General features: G+C 47.5%; 1 protein-coding gene across 8 annotated transcripts in view; it reads right to left on the minus strand.

Moving 5' to 3' along the window:
• Nucleotides 1-16,214, minus strand: part of LOC135509495 (A-kinase anchor protein 13-like) — a 106,004-nt gene that overhangs the window by 14,616 nt on the left and 75,174 nt on the right. For 5 of the 8 annotated variants that reach the window (XM_064930212.1, XM_064930209.1, XM_064930211.1 and 2 more), the window contains exons 10-18: nucleotides 15,586-15,713; nucleotides 12,432-12,808; nucleotides 11,662-11,718; nucleotides 10,830-10,889; nucleotides 9,615-9,783; nucleotides 9,323-9,422; nucleotides 8,297-8,407; nucleotides 6,332-6,374; nucleotides 6,095-6,209 (exon numbers count right to left, since the gene is read on the minus strand). In XM_064930212.1, the coding sequence (XP_064786284.1) occupies nucleotides 6,095-6,209; nucleotides 6,332-6,374; nucleotides 8,297-8,407; nucleotides 9,323-9,422; nucleotides 9,615-9,783; nucleotides 10,830-10,889; nucleotides 11,662-11,718; nucleotides 12,432-12,808; nucleotides 15,586-15,713 (1,160 nt within the window). The remainder of the gene's footprint in view (nucleotides 1-6,094; nucleotides 6,210-6,331; nucleotides 6,375-8,296; nucleotides 8,408-9,322; nucleotides 9,423-9,614; nucleotides 9,784-10,829; nucleotides 10,890-11,661; nucleotides 11,719-12,431; nucleotides 12,809-15,585; nucleotides 15,714-16,214) is intronic. The other 3 variants (XM_064930213.1, XM_064930214.1, XM_064930215.1) reach the window with 3 other exon arrangements.

A 16,214-nucleotide genomic window follows, 5' to 3' on the forward strand; every position in this document is an offset into this window, starting at 1 on the left:
TCTGCCGTCTCTGTTACACAGCAGCCCCACTGCAGCTTCCGGCCTCTGGCTCACAATCTCAGCAAATATTTCTACAGTATGTACAATGTACATACTTTCAAGTATGAACAAGTCTTAATGGAAATAAAATGTATTTTTGGGGATACAATCACGTGGAAATAAAATCACATGAGAACTGTGTTGATGCATGGTCTGGGCGTTTTATTACTGTAATGTTATCAGGAAACATGGTAGAATTAAGTCTAAGAGAGTGGTTTGTTTTCGCAGAAGCAGTGATGCCATACAGACGGCTTTTTGAGAAAGACCACAGCATGCCTCTGTTTCCTGTTTGACTTCCCTACTGCTTGCAGAACATGCGCCTCGCTCTGCTACTCACACCTCACAGACGGATACACTAACCTAACAGAAAGATACTGTAAATCCCTTCTGAATACATGTATAAATGTATCCATAGAACTGTATGTATTGAGAAGCCTTTGAACACCTAATAATCCATTTGATTTAACGTCAGAAAGACCAAGAGGGAACAATAGCGCTAGGGTCAGAGTGAAAATGTACTACTGGGGCTTCTTCAATTCAATTAACCGATACAACTTGATTTATCCTCTCACATACCATTCTGAGCCAGGCTCTGTGCTCTGCTAGTGCAGGAAGTGGAGGAGAGGAGGAAATGGAGGAGGAGGAGGAAAGGAAGAGAAGCAGGAGGAGGAGGAGAGGAGGAAATAGAGGAGGAAAGGAAGAGAAGCAGGAGGAGGAAGAGAGGAGGAAAGGAAGAGAAGCAGGAGGAGGAGAGGAGGTGTCATGTCTTGTTATGTCTGTTCCTGTCCTTTCTCTTCACTCTGTCTCTCTCTGCTGGTCTTTTTAGGTTACCTTCTCTGTCTCTCATTCTTCAGCTGTTCTACATCTTCCCTAACTAGCTCTTTCACTCTTTCCCACCTGTTCTCTCTTCCCCCTCTGATTAGGTCTCTATTTCTCTCTCTGTTCCTGCTACTTTCAGTGTCTGATTCTTGTTTGTGTTTTCGATGCCAGAAGCAAGCTGTCGTCCCGTTTGCTTCCACCTTGTCCTATCCTGTCGGAGTCTGCCTGGCAGGTGCATCCTGCATTATACTAACGTTCTTTTTGTTCCATTGACTACGTTGGAAGAGGATTTATGCCATTCCTGTTTTTCATTAAAGAACTCTGTTTTCTGTTAAAACCGCTTTTGGGTCTTCACTCAAGTACATAACAGAAGAATCAGACCAAGAATGGACCCAGCGGCTCCGGACCCTTTTCACTCCGCCGTCGAGATCCAGGGAGCGATGCTAGGCAGACACGAGGAGGAATTGTCTGCTGCTCGACATGCCGTTGAGACCCTGGCCGTCCAAGTCTCCGACCTCACAAGACAGGTTCACCAACTCCACCTCGATTCACCGCCCACTTCCAGGGTTTCCGAGTCTCCGGAGCCCAGGATCAACAACCCGCCGTGTTACTCTGGGGAGCCCACTGAGTGCCGCTCATTCCTCACTCAGTGTGATGTGGTGTTCTCTCTCCAGCCCAACACTTACTCCAGGAGCGCAGCCCGCATCGCCTACGTCATTTCTCTCCTTACCGGACGGGCGCGTGAGTGGGGCACGGCAATCTGGGAGGCGAGGGCTGAGTGTATTAACCAGTATCAGGACTTTAAGGAGGAGATGATACGGGTTTTTGACCGTTCTGTTTTTGGCGAGGAGGCTTCCAGGGCCCTGTCTTCCCTATGTCAGGGGAATCGATCCATAACGGATTATTCTATTGAGTTTCGCACTCTCGCTGCCTCTAGTGACTGGAACGAGCCGGCTTTGCTCGCTCGTTTCCTGGAGGGTCTCCTCGTCGAGGTTAAGGATGAGATCCTCTCCCGGGAGGTTCCTTCCAGTCTGGACTCCTTAATAGCTCTCGCTATTCGCATAGAGCGACGGTTTGATCTTCGTCGCCGAGCTCGTGGAAAGGAGCTCGCGTTCTCCGTTGCTCCCCTCTCCACATCACTGCCACCTGCCGCATCACTGCCACCCTCCTCCGCCGGCTCGGATGTTGAGCCTATGCAGCTGGGGGGTATCCGCATATCGGCCAAGGAGAAGGAACGGAGAATCACCAATCGCCTCTGTCTCTACTGCGGCTCCGCTGGTCATTTTGTCACCTCATGTCCAGTAAAAACCAGAGCTCATCAGTAAGAGGAGGGCTACTGGTGAGCGCAACTACTCAGGCCTCTCCTTCTGGATCACGCATTACCTTTCCGGTCCATCTCCGCTGGCCCGGTTCATCTGCTTCCTGCAGTGCCTTGATAGACTCTGGGGCGGAGGGCTGTTTTATGGACGAGACCTGGGCTCGGGAACATGACATTCCTCTCAGACAGTTAGGGGAGCCCACGGCCTTGTTCGCTTTAGATGGTAGTTCTCTCCCCAAGATTCAGCGTGAGACGCTGCCTTTAACCCTCACTGTCTCTGGTAATCATAGCGAAACCATTTATTTTTTAATTTTTCGTTCACCTTTTACACCTGTTGTTTTGGGTCATCCCTGGTTAGTGCGCCATAACCCTTCTATTAATTGGTCTAGTAATACTATCCTATCCTGGAATGTTTCTTGTCATGTGACCTGTTTAATGTCTGCTATCCCTCCTGTTTCCTCTGTCTCTTCTTCACAGGAGGAGCCTGGCGATTTGACAGGGGTGCCGGAGGAGTATCACGATCTGCGCACGGTGTTCAGTCGTTCCAAGGCCACTTCTCTCCCTCCACACCGGTCGTATGACTGTAGTATTGATCTCCTTCCGGGAACTACTCCCCCGGGGTAGATTATACTCTCTGTCGGCTCCCGAACGTAAGGCTCTCGAGGATTATTTGTCGGTTTCGCTCGACGCCGGTACCATAGTCTCCTCCTCCTCTCCCGCCGGAGCGGGGTTTTTTTTGTTCAGAAGAAGGACGGGTCCCTGCGCCCATGCGTGGATTATCGAGGGCTGAATGACATAACAGTTAAGAATCGTTATCCGCTTCCTCTTATGTCTTCAGCCTTCGAGATCCTGCAGGGAGCCAGGTTTTTCACCAAATTGGACCTTCGTAACGCCTACCATCTCGTGCGCATCAGGGAGGGGGACGAGTGGAAGACGGCGTTTAACACTCCGTTAGGGCACTTTGAATACCGGGTTCTTCCTTTCGGCCTCGTTAACGCTCCAGCTGTCTTTCAGGCACTAGTTAACGACGTCCTGAGAGACATGCTGAACATTTTTGTTTTCGTTTACATGGACGATATCCTGATTTTTTCACCGTCTCTCTCGATTCATGTTCAGCACGTGCGGCAACGTCCTCCAGCGCCTTTTGGAGAACTGTCTTTATGTGAAGGCTGAGAAGTGCATTTTTCATGCCGCCTCTGTTCCTTTTCTCGGTTCCGTTATTTCCGCTGAGGGCATTAAGATGGATCCCGCTAAGGTCCAGGCTGTCATTGATTGGCCCGTTCCTAAGTCACGCGTCGAGCTGCAGCGCTTTCTGGGCTTCGCTAATTTCTATCGTCGTTTCATCCGTAATTTCGGTCAGGTGGCAGCTCCCCTCACAGCCCTTACTTCTGTTAAGACGTGCTTTAAGTGGTCCGTTTCCGCCCAGGGAGCTTTTGATCTTCTTAAGAATCGTTTTACATCCGCTCCTATTCTTGTTACACCTGACATCTCTAGACAGTTTGTTGTTGAGGTTGACGCGTCAGAGGTGGGCGTGGGAGCCATTCTTTCTCAGCGCTCTCTCTCTGACGGCAAGGTCCATCCTTGCGCGTTTTTCTCTCATCGCTTATCGCCGTCAGAACGTAACTATGATGTTGGTAATCGCGAACTGCTCGCCATCCGCTTAGCCCTAGGCGAATGGCGACAGTGGTTGGAGGGGGCGACCGTTCCTTTCGTCGTTTGGACTGACCATAGGAACCTTGAGTACATCCGTTCAGCCAAACGACTTAATGCGCGTCAGGCTCGTTGGGCTCTGTTTTTCGCTCGTTTCGAGTTTGTTATTTCTTATCGTCCGGGCTCAAAAAACACCAAGCCTGATGCTTTATCTCGTCTCTTCAGTTCTTCTGAGGTCTCCTCCGACCCCGAGGGATTCTCCCTGAGGGGCGTGTTGTCGGGTTGACTGTCTGGGGAATTGAGAGGCAGGTAAAGCAAGCACTCGCTCACACTCCGTCGCCGCGAGCTTGTCCTAGGAACCTTCTGTTCGTTCCCGTTCCTACTCGTCCGGCCGTTCTTCAGTGGGCCCACTCTGCCAAGTTAGCCGGCCACCCCGGCGTTCGGGGTACGCTCGCTTCCATTCGCCAGCGTTTCTGGTGGCCCACTCGGGAACGTGACGCGCGTCGATTTGTCGCCGCTTGTTCGGTCTGCGCGCAGACTAAATCTGGGAACTCTCCTCCTGCCGGCCGTCTCAGACCGCTTCCCATTCCCTCTCGACCGTGGTCTCACATCGCTTTAGATTTTATCACCGGACTGCCTTCATCAGCGGGAAGACAGTTATTTTTACGGTTGTCGATAGATTCTCTAAGGCGGCTCATTTCATTCCTCTCGCTAAGCTCCCTTCTGCTAAGGAGACGGCTCAGATCATTATCGAGAATGTTTTTCGAATTCATGGCCTTCCGTCTGACGTCGTTTCCGACAGAGGCCCGCAGTTCACGTCTCAATTTTGGAGGGAGTTTTGCCGTTTGATTGGGGCTTCCGTCAGTCTCTCGTCCGGCTTTCATCCCCAGTCTAACGGTCAAGCCGAACGGGCCAATCAGACTGTTGGTCGCATTTTACGCAGTCTTTCTTTTCGTAACCCTGCGTCTTGGTCAGAACAGCTCCCCTGGGCAGAGTACGCCCACAACTCGCTTCCCTCGTCTGCTACCGGTCTATCTCCTTTTCAGAGTAGCCTCGGGTACCAGCCTCCGCTGTTCTCATCTCAGCTCGCCGAGTCCTGCGTCCCCTCCGCTCAGGCTTTTGTCCAGCGTTGCGAGCGCACCTGGAAGGGGGTCAGGTCGGCACTTTGCCGTAATAGGGCGCAGACTGTGAGGGCCGCTAATAGCGTAGGACCAAGAGTCCTAGATATTGTTGCGGTCAGAGAGTATGGCTCTCCACTCAGAACCTTCCCCTTAAGACAGCTTCTCGCAAGTTGGCCCCGCGGTTCATTGGTCCGTTCCGTATTTCTCAGGTCATTAATCCTGTCGCAGTGCGACTTCTTCTCCCGCGCTATCTTCGTCGCGTTCACCCGGTCTTCCATGTCTCCTGTGTTAAGCCCGTTCTTCGCGCCCCGCTCGTCCCTCCCCCCCCATCCTTGTCGAGGCGCACCCATCTACAGGGTTCGTAAGATTTTGGACATGCGCCCTCGGGGCCGTGGTCATCAGTACCTAGTGGATTGGGAGGGGTACGGTCCTGAGGAGAGGAGTTGGGTTCCCTCTCGGGACGTGCTGGACCGTTCGCTGATCGATGATTTCCTCCGTTGCCGCCAGGTTTCCTCCTCGAGTGCGCCAGGAGGCGCTCGGTGAGTGGGGGGTACTGTCATGTCTTGTTATGTCTGTTCCTGTCCTTTCTCTTCACTCTGTCTCTCTCTGCTGGTCTTTTTAGGTTACCTTCTCTGTCTCTCATTCTTCAGCTGTTCTACATTTCCCCTAACTAGCTCTTTCACTCTTTCCCACCTGTTCTCTCTTCCCCCTCTGATTAGGTCTCTATTTCTCTCTCTGTTCCTGCTACTTTCAGTGTCTGATTCTTGTTTGTGTTTTCGATGCCAGAAGCAAGCTGTCGTCCCGTTTGCTTCCACCTTGTCCTATCCTGTCGGAGTCTGCCTGGCAGGTGCATCCTGCATTATACTAACGTTCTTTTTGTTCCATTGACTACGTTGGAAGAGGATTTATGCCATTCCTGTTTTTCATTAAAGAACTCTGTTTTCTGTTAAAACCGCTTTTGGGTCTTCACTCAAGTACATAACAGGAGGAAATGGAGGAGGAAAGGAAGAGAAGCAGGAGGAGGAGGAGAGGAGGAAATGGAGGAGGAAAGGAAGAGAAGGAGGAGGAGGAGAGGAGGAAATAGAGGAGGAAAGGAAGAGAAGCAGGAGGAGGAGGAGAGGAGGAAATGCTGAATGGACAGACTCACCTTGTTCTTCTTAGTACTCATTTTGCTCTTGAGGTAACTGAAAGTGCGGCTGACCTTGGTCCCTTGTCTCCCCTCAGTGTAACTCCGCAGGGGACCCGGGTCCTCCTCAGAGATGCTGAACCAGACAAGGAAAAATGCACTGAACATACGGCCATTTACACTTGGTCTGCTGGAAAAATAGCAATCAGAGTATACATTGTAAGAAAGGCCCCATTGAAAAGAAAGCCTCTGTCGTACCTGTACTCTAGTGATCCAGAGGTGCTGGAGTAGGATCCCATTCCTACGGTAGAAATAGAGAGAGGGGGTGATGAGCTGGACCAATGGAAGCATGTTGAAATAACATGTTGAAATTACAGACTGTAATTCCTCTGTATAAAATCATAGACTTACAGTATATAACCATGAAACAGGTTTGTCATATTTTTTTATCAGAATTGTGGTTCAGTACATGTATAAATGACATATTACATAATCATTACAAGACATTTCCAAGCAGAGGTGATATCACATAACACGTTTGTACAAACATCCAACTGAACCAGTGGGTACTTGGTAGGACGGATTACATGTGGAATTGCACACTGGGTAATATGGTTAAGGACATAGCCAATTAACATCAAGCCCCCCCAAAAAATACATACACTACCGAATGTGAACAATAGACAGCATATATTTACAGTAGTTGTCATGGGCGGGCCAGTAATAAAGAAAGTTACTAGCGGCCAATCACAGTCCTCCGGCAAAGCTCAATAAGGCACACATCACGTGACAAACACAGTCCTCCAGCAAAGCTCAATAAGGCACACATCACGTGACAAACACGGAGACATTTTCAAAAACTGCCATGCAACATCTCTTACAGCTCTTAAGCTGCAGCTCTGAAACGCTTGAGCCGCGAAAGCCCTCTGAAACGTCATCCCCCAAGTAACGGCCCGGCCAGGGATTTTCTTCCTATCGTTCGCCCCCCAAAATAATATACAAGCCGTTCTTACGAGGCTCAAAGGAGTGTGAAAGCAGCAGTGAAATTTCCTAAAGGAAACTCAATCCTTTTTTGCAGCTGTGAAGCCCAAAAGGAACACTTTGAAATGTGTTTATGTGGATTTCAAAGAATGGAGGCTAGAGGGAATAAATGGAAGTGATGGAAAGAAAAAGGGGAAGAAATATGTGGAAAACTCACAGGAGGGACATAATATGCAGCCATGTCAAATACAATAGGACAAGGGCTACTTGGGGACCTGGGGGAATCTGTGCTAGGAGAACGCAGATTCTTTAGCCTCCGTTCGATACCAATAGTGGGAAATAGTGGGAAATAGATTCTGGGGTCATGGGCGTCTCCTGCAGATATTCATTAAGGGCTGAATGATGAATGATGAATGATGATGATGATTCCAGATGGCTGACTGGACTGCAGAGGGCTTTTTACTCTGAAGCTGCAGTATTTATTCGTATAAAAGACCTCATTGAGTCTGCTGCTGTTGCTAGGTTTTCAGCCGTGTACAAATCGTTCATAAATACAACGCTCTTAAAAGGACAAAAGAGTCCATCTTGTCCTTGACTGTTTCATGAACATTTAATAAATATGTGAACATCTTGGCGGATTTTTTTTTCTTTCTTTTGAATAAGACTAAAATGAAAAACATGGACATAGTTTGGCATAATCCTTTCATTCTTCTTCAGTCCTGGTCTTGGTAACCAACATTTTCAGAACTAAGCTGTAGGCATTGCTTTCATAAAATAGATGAAGCCATAGTCAGAAAATAACATAGAGCACAGTAACTTAACAGACACAATTAGTGCACTGGTCAGACTCGCCCAATTTACAAGACCTAATAGTCTATGTGGAAGCAATTGTCTTATTCTATTCATAAACACTTTGCTTGAATTTTCACTAAATCGACTTTCATTACCAGTGCATATCTGATCACCTGTTCAGTTTTGGGGACTGCAGATGAAAACCTACTTCTTTGAAAACAAAGCTATGTACATGTTGAATTTCTCTCAAACCAAATGACTTGTCGACAACTTCAGAGACATTGACCCTGTTAAGGGGAGGGGACCAAACAGAGATTAGGGTTGGGTTTAGAGTTTAGCGGGATGTGACGTCCATTTAGTGACACGGGCAGAAGAAGAGGCACACTACACAGGAAGCAGCCAGGGGCTAGGTGGGCACTCAGGGCATTCTGGGAGCTGTACAGTACTTACTCACAACCTCCTCCTCATCACTGGAGGAAGAGCCAATAGAAAAGAATGTTCTAGATTTGGGGATGCTGAAGGAGAAGGAGATGCGTCTCTTTGGTCGAGTCCGCCCGCTCGCTATCCAGTTCAAGGGTACAAAAGACATCAAATCACGCGTTAAATGAGCACAAGAACCTGGGCCGAACCTCAATGCCTTCCAAGTGATCAAATGAGCCCTACACAGACTTGACCTCATTCCCTACCAAGTGATTGAATGAGTGACACCCCACACAAAGGGACAGGGAAACCAGAGAGAAAGGGAGAAATCCCTGCCCCCAGTGATAGTGAGGAGAAGCTGTAACAGTAGCCTCTGTTAGCCCCAGAGGAGATTGGGATTGAGAGAGTGAACTAACCACCTGATTGGATGCTGTCCCGGTCAACTGTCTGGAAAATGAACAGCAGAGGTACAGAGGGAAAATGGACCTGAAGGATGAGGTTGGAAACAGCAGGTGACAGGAGACTTGATTGTTGGATAGATAGAGGCCTGGCCTTTTGTGCCACCATGCCACCACAGACAGAGAGAAGGCTGTAGTGCAGGGGGGTCAAACTCATTCCACGGAGGGCAGGGTCTGCAGGTTTAAAAATCTTTCCCTTTCCTGCAGTCACATGACCAACGCGCCCTCTAGTGGCCTCATGGGTGGAACGTTATAAATATTTTCCATAATTGTATCATTAATAAACTTAAAAAAATAAAAAAAAATCATATTTCAGTCTTCTGCGATGTATATAAAGTGTAATATTGGGATTCAAACTAAAATTGAATCCATTTCAACATCTTTTTTTAAGCCCATAACAATGTGTGTGAGGTGTATACTTTTGTTTCTAAGTAGATTTCTGTAAGACCAAGAAACACTGTGACACTAATCAGTGACCTTAAGTACAAGGGTGGAGCGAAACACTCGCATACACCAAGGCCCTCCGTGTAATGAGTTTGACATGTGTGCTGTAGAGGGGAACCCAGAGAAAGTGTTAACGTGTTAGAGTGAGCCTCACCGTCCAGGTCTCTGTGACTGATGGCCAGCATGGACACCGACTTGGTGAGCGCTTGGTGAGGTATGAGGGGACGTCTCACAGGCAGAACTCTCCCTGAAAGCTGAAATAGAGGAGAGAGAGAGAGTGATCAGTGAGCTGTCTGCAATCAAATAAAACATAATTTCACTCAACTACTGTGCATACATACAGAGAGCCACTCTACACGGGAAGTTGCAAAGATTCGGCGATTGCGCAAGTCTTTGCGCAAGCGAGACACAGGACCCCTATGGTAAAGATAAGCCTGGACACATACCTGGCTGTCGAGGCTGCTGCAGTCGCCAAGGTCTGACTCCTGCTCCTCTGTTAGGGACAGAAGCGAGCCTCTCTCCTCACTGTCCAGGCGGGTCACACGTCCAGCGCTCGCCACGTCGGCGGAAGCCTTCCCAGCATCCTCCTCTCCAGCCAGGCCCTCCAAACTGTAACTGCAGCCACAACACAACAAAACTGTGTGAGTTACTGAAAGCATTTTGCGTCGGGACAATAGAAACGAACGCCCCGAGAGATGTTTAAACCACAGGCGGGCAGTGAATTCACACCCAGCAGATCCTCGTGCTCCAGGCAGATGATCAATCAGCTGGTTCAAAACTGAAACCAGACAAGTGTAGCGCACAAGTACATGCACATGTAGACACTGAACTAGATCCCTGCAGGAAGGCAGTGAGGAGGTGATGGGAGGAAGGAAGGGAAGCATGTATAGCCAAAGAGGAATAAATAAACACCAGCACAAACAGGAAGGAACACATACATGCAAACCTAAACATAATATAAAGGGCAAATAACTGAAGTATAATAAATCCCCCCCCCCCCCCCCAAAAGCTTCAATTTCAGGTTGACAGCCTTTAGTTTAGTTGATTAAAATGTGTAGAACATTTAAGACAACAGAACAATTCATGTTAAATAACAGCTATCAAATAACACACTTGAGATCATGAATGTATGAGAAATCAGCATTCAGTATTGGTGTACAAAAAAACTAGCACCTCGTTCCCGACTGTGTGATGATTGGTCCTCTCACTGAAGCGGCCAAGCGAGGTAACTGAACTAAAACCATAACTCACATGTACGGCTCACTGATGACGATTCTTATACTGGTTGTTTTAAGCTTTGCCATAGTTAACCAGCAGTGTAGCAGTAAAATACGATTGTTCTAAAGATGCTTGATGCTTCCTCTCTAAATTCTAGCTTCCTTGTCTCTGAGAGTGCGCCAGAGCGAGAGAAGCAGAAGAGAAGTGACTGCATCCCTGAGGTCGACCACGACCAACCAACAAAGTGACAAAGACAAAGAGACCACAGTGAAAGCAGCAGTGACACACAGCAAGCCAGATACAGTACATCCCGCACAGAGCACAGAACATGCAGGGGCTCCCGTCTCTTTTGCATCTCTCATCTTGTTAATCCTCCTATACTGTCAGTCTTTCCATCTTTATTTCTCTCCCAGTTAGTTGACACACAGTGATACCCAGCATACCTTCTGCTATCAATCTGTTCCGGGTGAGGAGGGGGGATGTTGGAGGGACACCAGCTCATACTGACAGGGAGATGCCAGGGAGAGGGATGGAGAGGGACATGAGAGATGGGTGGACAAAGGGAGAAACAGGGTGACGTTATTACAGGGTGAAGGGGGGGGGGGGTCAAAGGTGAAAGTGGTGGGTTAATGATTAATCCTGCAGTTGGATGTTATTAATATTGTTCATTATTTCATCATTAATAAACATTATTTTCTTTCTTTTTTTACACAAGAAATCTGATGTTTCTTCAATGGCAAATGGTTTTGTTATATTTCAGTCTTCTGTGATGTATATAAAGTATAGTATTGGGATGCAAACTCAACATGTTATACATTTAAACTCTGTATCTGACATGGTACAGGTGTCTTCCCTTTAAGCCCACAACCATGTATGTAAGGTGTATACTTTTGTTTCAAAGTAGATTTGTTCAAGACTACCAAGAAAAACTCTGTGACCCTGACTAATTATTTATTTTATTTATTTAACTAGGCAAGTCAGTTAAGAACAAATTCTGATTTACAACGACAATGATTTAGCCCACTGCAGTAAAAGGTAGGCCCCCCCCCCATTGGGAGTGGTTTGATAAAGTATTTTATTGTGGGGGAAAAACTTTTTTGCTTGGTTTCCACTCTCTCCAGACATAATCTGACAGTACTCTCATACTGTTTTAGACATGACTTTTCCATAGCATATGTGTAATAGAGGTAAAAGTAGGTTTAGCATTTTCTTCCCATAATTGCAACACATCAGGGAGAGTCAGAATGGAAACATTGAGAAATAACAGTGTGGTACCTTCTCCTATGAAACGTTGGCTTTCGAGGCTTCCCCTCCCCTTGACTTCGCAACGAACTGAGAAGATGAATGGAGAGATGATCAGAAGACAGGAGAGGTGGGATGGACAGAGAGAGATGGGAGCACTGACAGTACAATACATGACCAAATGGGTGAAAATGAGCGAGAAGGAATTGGTAGCAATAAAAACAAAGGCTATTCGAGTCAAGCCTCTGGATAGTGTCTCAGTGTCGCAGACTGAAACATTGAGCAGAATGAGTGATGTCAGAGGAGTGATGGTACAGTGATGGTACAGCAAACAGCTCGCGCAGCTGTTGAAGGAGGTCAGAGGTCAGTGTTTAACCTTTGACCGGGACCAGGCCTTTCCCACAAAGTCCACTTACACAGAGGAGCCTCCAGGCTGACTATACTGTACACAGGCCCTCTGAGGGACAAGCACAGAACACAACACACACACACACACACACACACACACACACACACACACACACACGAGGCCGTATGAGGACCACTCCTCTGGGAGCCAGTCTCTGTCCCAGTCTCATCTCTGTACACTGTACTTCCCAGGCTACCAGAGTCTCAAGTGGCTCCACAGTAGATATAATCATACTGAGGACAAGTCAGAGTACTGTAGGAGTTGGCGGTGTATGGTTCACACAGACGATGACGTTTTACCACTATAGCTATCCTTCCTGGGGAGTACTGTATGTTTATGTGAGTGTGTGTGGGGTGCATGTAAGAGGTCAGTGTCTGGGTCTAAGAGGACTCACCTGCGTTGGTTCACGTCTGTTTCTCCTTCGGGATTCTTCCCCGGGCCCCAGCTGTGCCGGCGGAACGGAGAGAGCGAACGGATACACGGGCGCATGACGGCAGAGCATACAGGCACCTCTGTCAGCTTGTCTTTCCTCTCCTCCTCCTCTCCTCCCTTCCCTGTTGTCTGCCAGGTGTCTCCAGAGCTCCAGCTGGTCCGAGTTCCCACCGCCCCCGCCCCGGCCCAAGGAGGGCCCACGCTGCCCAGGGAGGAGACACTTAGGGGACCTACACTGCCCTGAGAGCTGGCGCTGAGGGGACCCACACTGGCCACGTCGTCTACGGAGGAGAAGGACACTGACACCCCGCTGGTGCTATCCCTTGGCCCATCCACAGCCTGGGGACAGAGAGGACCCAGAGAGACCCTGTTAACCACTGGAGTCAAAGTCAACACAACTCAAAGGCATTATATTTGGGTGCAAAAAAGAGGGAGCGCTTCTTTTGCATCAAGTATGAAGACAAAGAGAGGTGGTCATGGGAGAACGGGGTATGAATTAGTGATCAAATTAAGTTGCAGCTGTGTAAAAACACCATACTTCGAAACCATCCAAGGTAACTTTATTTTAGGGGATATTGCAATTCAAAAATAAAACGGACCAACATGTCGGGACTCACAGATCATCTTCAGTGTGTGTGTATATTATATATTAGGGTTTGGAAAGTCTGTAGGGGACTTTTTTTGCTGGAACAGACTTATTTTAGCTAGAATTGCACATTATAACCTAATCTAACATGTCTGGTAAGCATGATGCCAAATGTGTCCCTAAATGTCAAAACAAAAATGTCCTGTCTCATTGTCTCTCAGGTTGATTCTCACACATGCCAGGCCTGGGAGGTTAGGCCTGATGATGACTGGCCAGAGCTGCCATTAGTCTGAGCTTACTGCAGGCTTCAGACTGGCGAGAGGAAAGGGCAAGGCAGGGAGAGACACATACTGATGGGAGAGAGAGTTTTTTCCAGCCCTATAAAGGTTACATAACAACTGAAACACACACCCTTTAGGGAGGCAGGCTGCAGATAATCTTCATTGGGAGTGTATCATTAGTTTTCACATTCTCCAGCAGTGCCAGCACTGGGCGGGTGTTAAGCTGACGGTCGGCCGCTCGGAGCATAATAACCATACAGGCCTCTTTATGAGGAGAAGGCTATGGAAAATCAACTTCCAGAACAAATGACTCAGCCTGCCTGAGATCACGCAGCAGGGAAGCAGTCAGCCAGCTAACACTCTCTACACAAACACACACCTACACTAATCACACGCAGTAACGCACACACACACAAACGCACATTTCGAAAATATGCTCTAGAGAAAATTGGACTTGGAATAGGATCGTTTTAAAAGAGCCTTCGAGGAATGAAAAGACTAGTAGAATCGAGTCATGTTACTCAGGTCCTTTTTTGGTCACTGCCTGCCTGTCTCTGTCCAAAATGCTGAGGTCACCCGATGTTTCAAAACCTGTTGCGTAATGACAAACCTCAAGACGGGAGGCGGAGGGGCAGAGACTGGTCTGGGAGCAGTTAGAGGGGACTTGTGTAGCTTCTCAGGAAGAAAACATTTGTTAACGTTTCTGACATTTGACTCATTAACTTACTCTTTATTTCCCCCTTTTTTTTTTTACATACCAACATGAAAACCTAATGAAATAAAACATGTAGCCTACAGACTGAGTTGAAGTTACAGTGTGCATGTGTGGTTGAGTGCTAAGTAGATGCCCGGAGAGGAAATGACCTCATGAGTGCAGAGAAACCAAAGCCTGTTGAAACCAAAGAAATGAGGACCAAGGCTGTAGTGGAAAAACAGCTTTGGAGTGTCGTTATACCTCAACCGCCCTCCACTGAGTGTACACTATGAAAGAAGGGTGGAGGAGGAAGGGTGGTAAAGGAGAGGGGGATGACGAGGGGGATGAGGTCATAATGGGGTTTGCTGGCCCAGGAAGGAGGGCTCATGGGAGCCTGCTGATGTCACATGGTAGAGGAAGCTAACCAGTCTGCTGTGGTCTGAAGGTGCATTAACCTCTTACACTTATGGTGGCGCTATTTCATTTTTGGAAGAAAAACGGTTCCCGTTTTAAACAAGATATTTTGTCACAAAAAGATGCTCGACTATGCATATAATTGCTACTGTTCGAAAGAAAACACTCTGACGTGTCCAGAAATACAAATATCTTCTCTGTGCGTGCCCTTTAACGTGAGCTTCAGGCAAAACCAAGATGACTTGGCATCCAGGAAATGACAAGGATTTTTGAGGCTCTGTCTTTCATGATCTCCTTATATGGCTGTGAACGCAAGAGGAATGAGTCTGCCCTTTCTGTCGTTTCCCCAAGGTGTCTGCAGCATTGTGACGTATTTGTAGGCAGATCGTTGGAAGATTGACCATAAGAGACCACATTTACAACGTTTGCCATGTTTCGGTCGATATTATGTAGTTAATCCGGAAAAGGTTTCACGTTGTAGGTGACTGCATTTTCGGTTCGTTTCGGTAGCCAGGCGCAATGTAGAAAACGGAACGATTTCTCCTACACACAGACGCTTTCAGGAAACACTGCGCATTTGGTATGTGGCTGGGAGTCTCCTCATTGAAAACATCAGAAGCTCTTCAAAGGTAAATGATTTTATTTATTTGGTTATCTGGCTTTTGTGAAAATGTTGCGTGCTACATGCTACACAAAATGCTATGCTAGCTTTGCATACTCTTACACAAATTAGTCAATTTCTATGGTTCAAAAGCATATTTTGAAAATCTGAGATGACAGTGTTGTTAAGAAAAGGCTAAGCTTGAGAGCAAACGCATTATTTTAATTTTATTTGCGATTTTCAGAAATCGTTAACGTTGCGTTATGCTAATGAGCCTGAGGCTTAGTCACAATCCCGGATCCGGGATGGGGAGTTTCAAGAGGTTACAAACAGACTAGCTGGGAAATCAATGGAACTACATCACCAAAAACATACAATAGGGAAGACATAGACCGTGTTGCTTGTTTTCTAGAACTGACTCATACGGACTCATAATGTACTCATATGCTATCATGTCACAGCCGATGAAGACTCCTACTCCTCTCCTTACATTGTATTGTGACTGAAAGCGAGTGTCTGGGTCCAGTCCAGTGTGCTCACCTTTCTGAAGACACTGTCCTCTCCCAGACTTTCCACATCACTGATTGAGTCTCTCAGGGCACCAGTGGTGGACAAGGAGCCTCCAACACTCTCAGAGCTTTCAGAGCTTTCAGGGGACACAGGGAATTCTGTGAGAGAGAAAAGGGGTATCAAGATGAGTGTCCGATACTCACCATTGCCTTGCCTTGTTTGTGTGTGTGTTGGAGTGTCAGTGTGTGTGTGTGTGTGTGTTGGAGTGTCAGTGTGTGTGTGTGTGTGTGTTGGAGTGTCAGTGTGTGTGTGTGTGTGTTGGAGTGTGTGTGTGTGTGTGTGTGTGTGTGTGTGTGTGTGTGTGTGTGTGTGTGTGTGTGTGTGTGTGTGTGTGTGTGTGTGTGTGTGTGTGTGTGTTGGAGTGTCAGTGTGTGTGTGTGTGTTGGAGTGTCAGTGTGTGTGTGTGTGTGTGTGTGTGGAGTGTCAGTGTGTGTGTGTGTGTTGGAGTGTCAGTGTGTGTGTGTACTATTGTAAGTGGCTGTTCCACTGGATGTCAGAAGGTGAATTCACCAATTTGTAAGTCGCTCTGGATAAGAGCGTCTGCTAAATGACTTAAATGTAATGTAAATATGTGTGTGTGTGTGTGTGTGTGTGTGTGT

Source organism: Oncorhynchus masou, chromosome 22 (genome assembly GCF_036934945.1).
Source record: "Oncorhynchus masou masou isolate Uvic2021 chromosome 22, UVic_Omas_1.1, whole genome shotgun sequence".
In the NCBI taxonomy this organism is placed as follows: domain Eukaryota; kingdom Metazoa; phylum Chordata; class Actinopteri; order Salmoniformes; family Salmonidae; genus Oncorhynchus; species Oncorhynchus masou.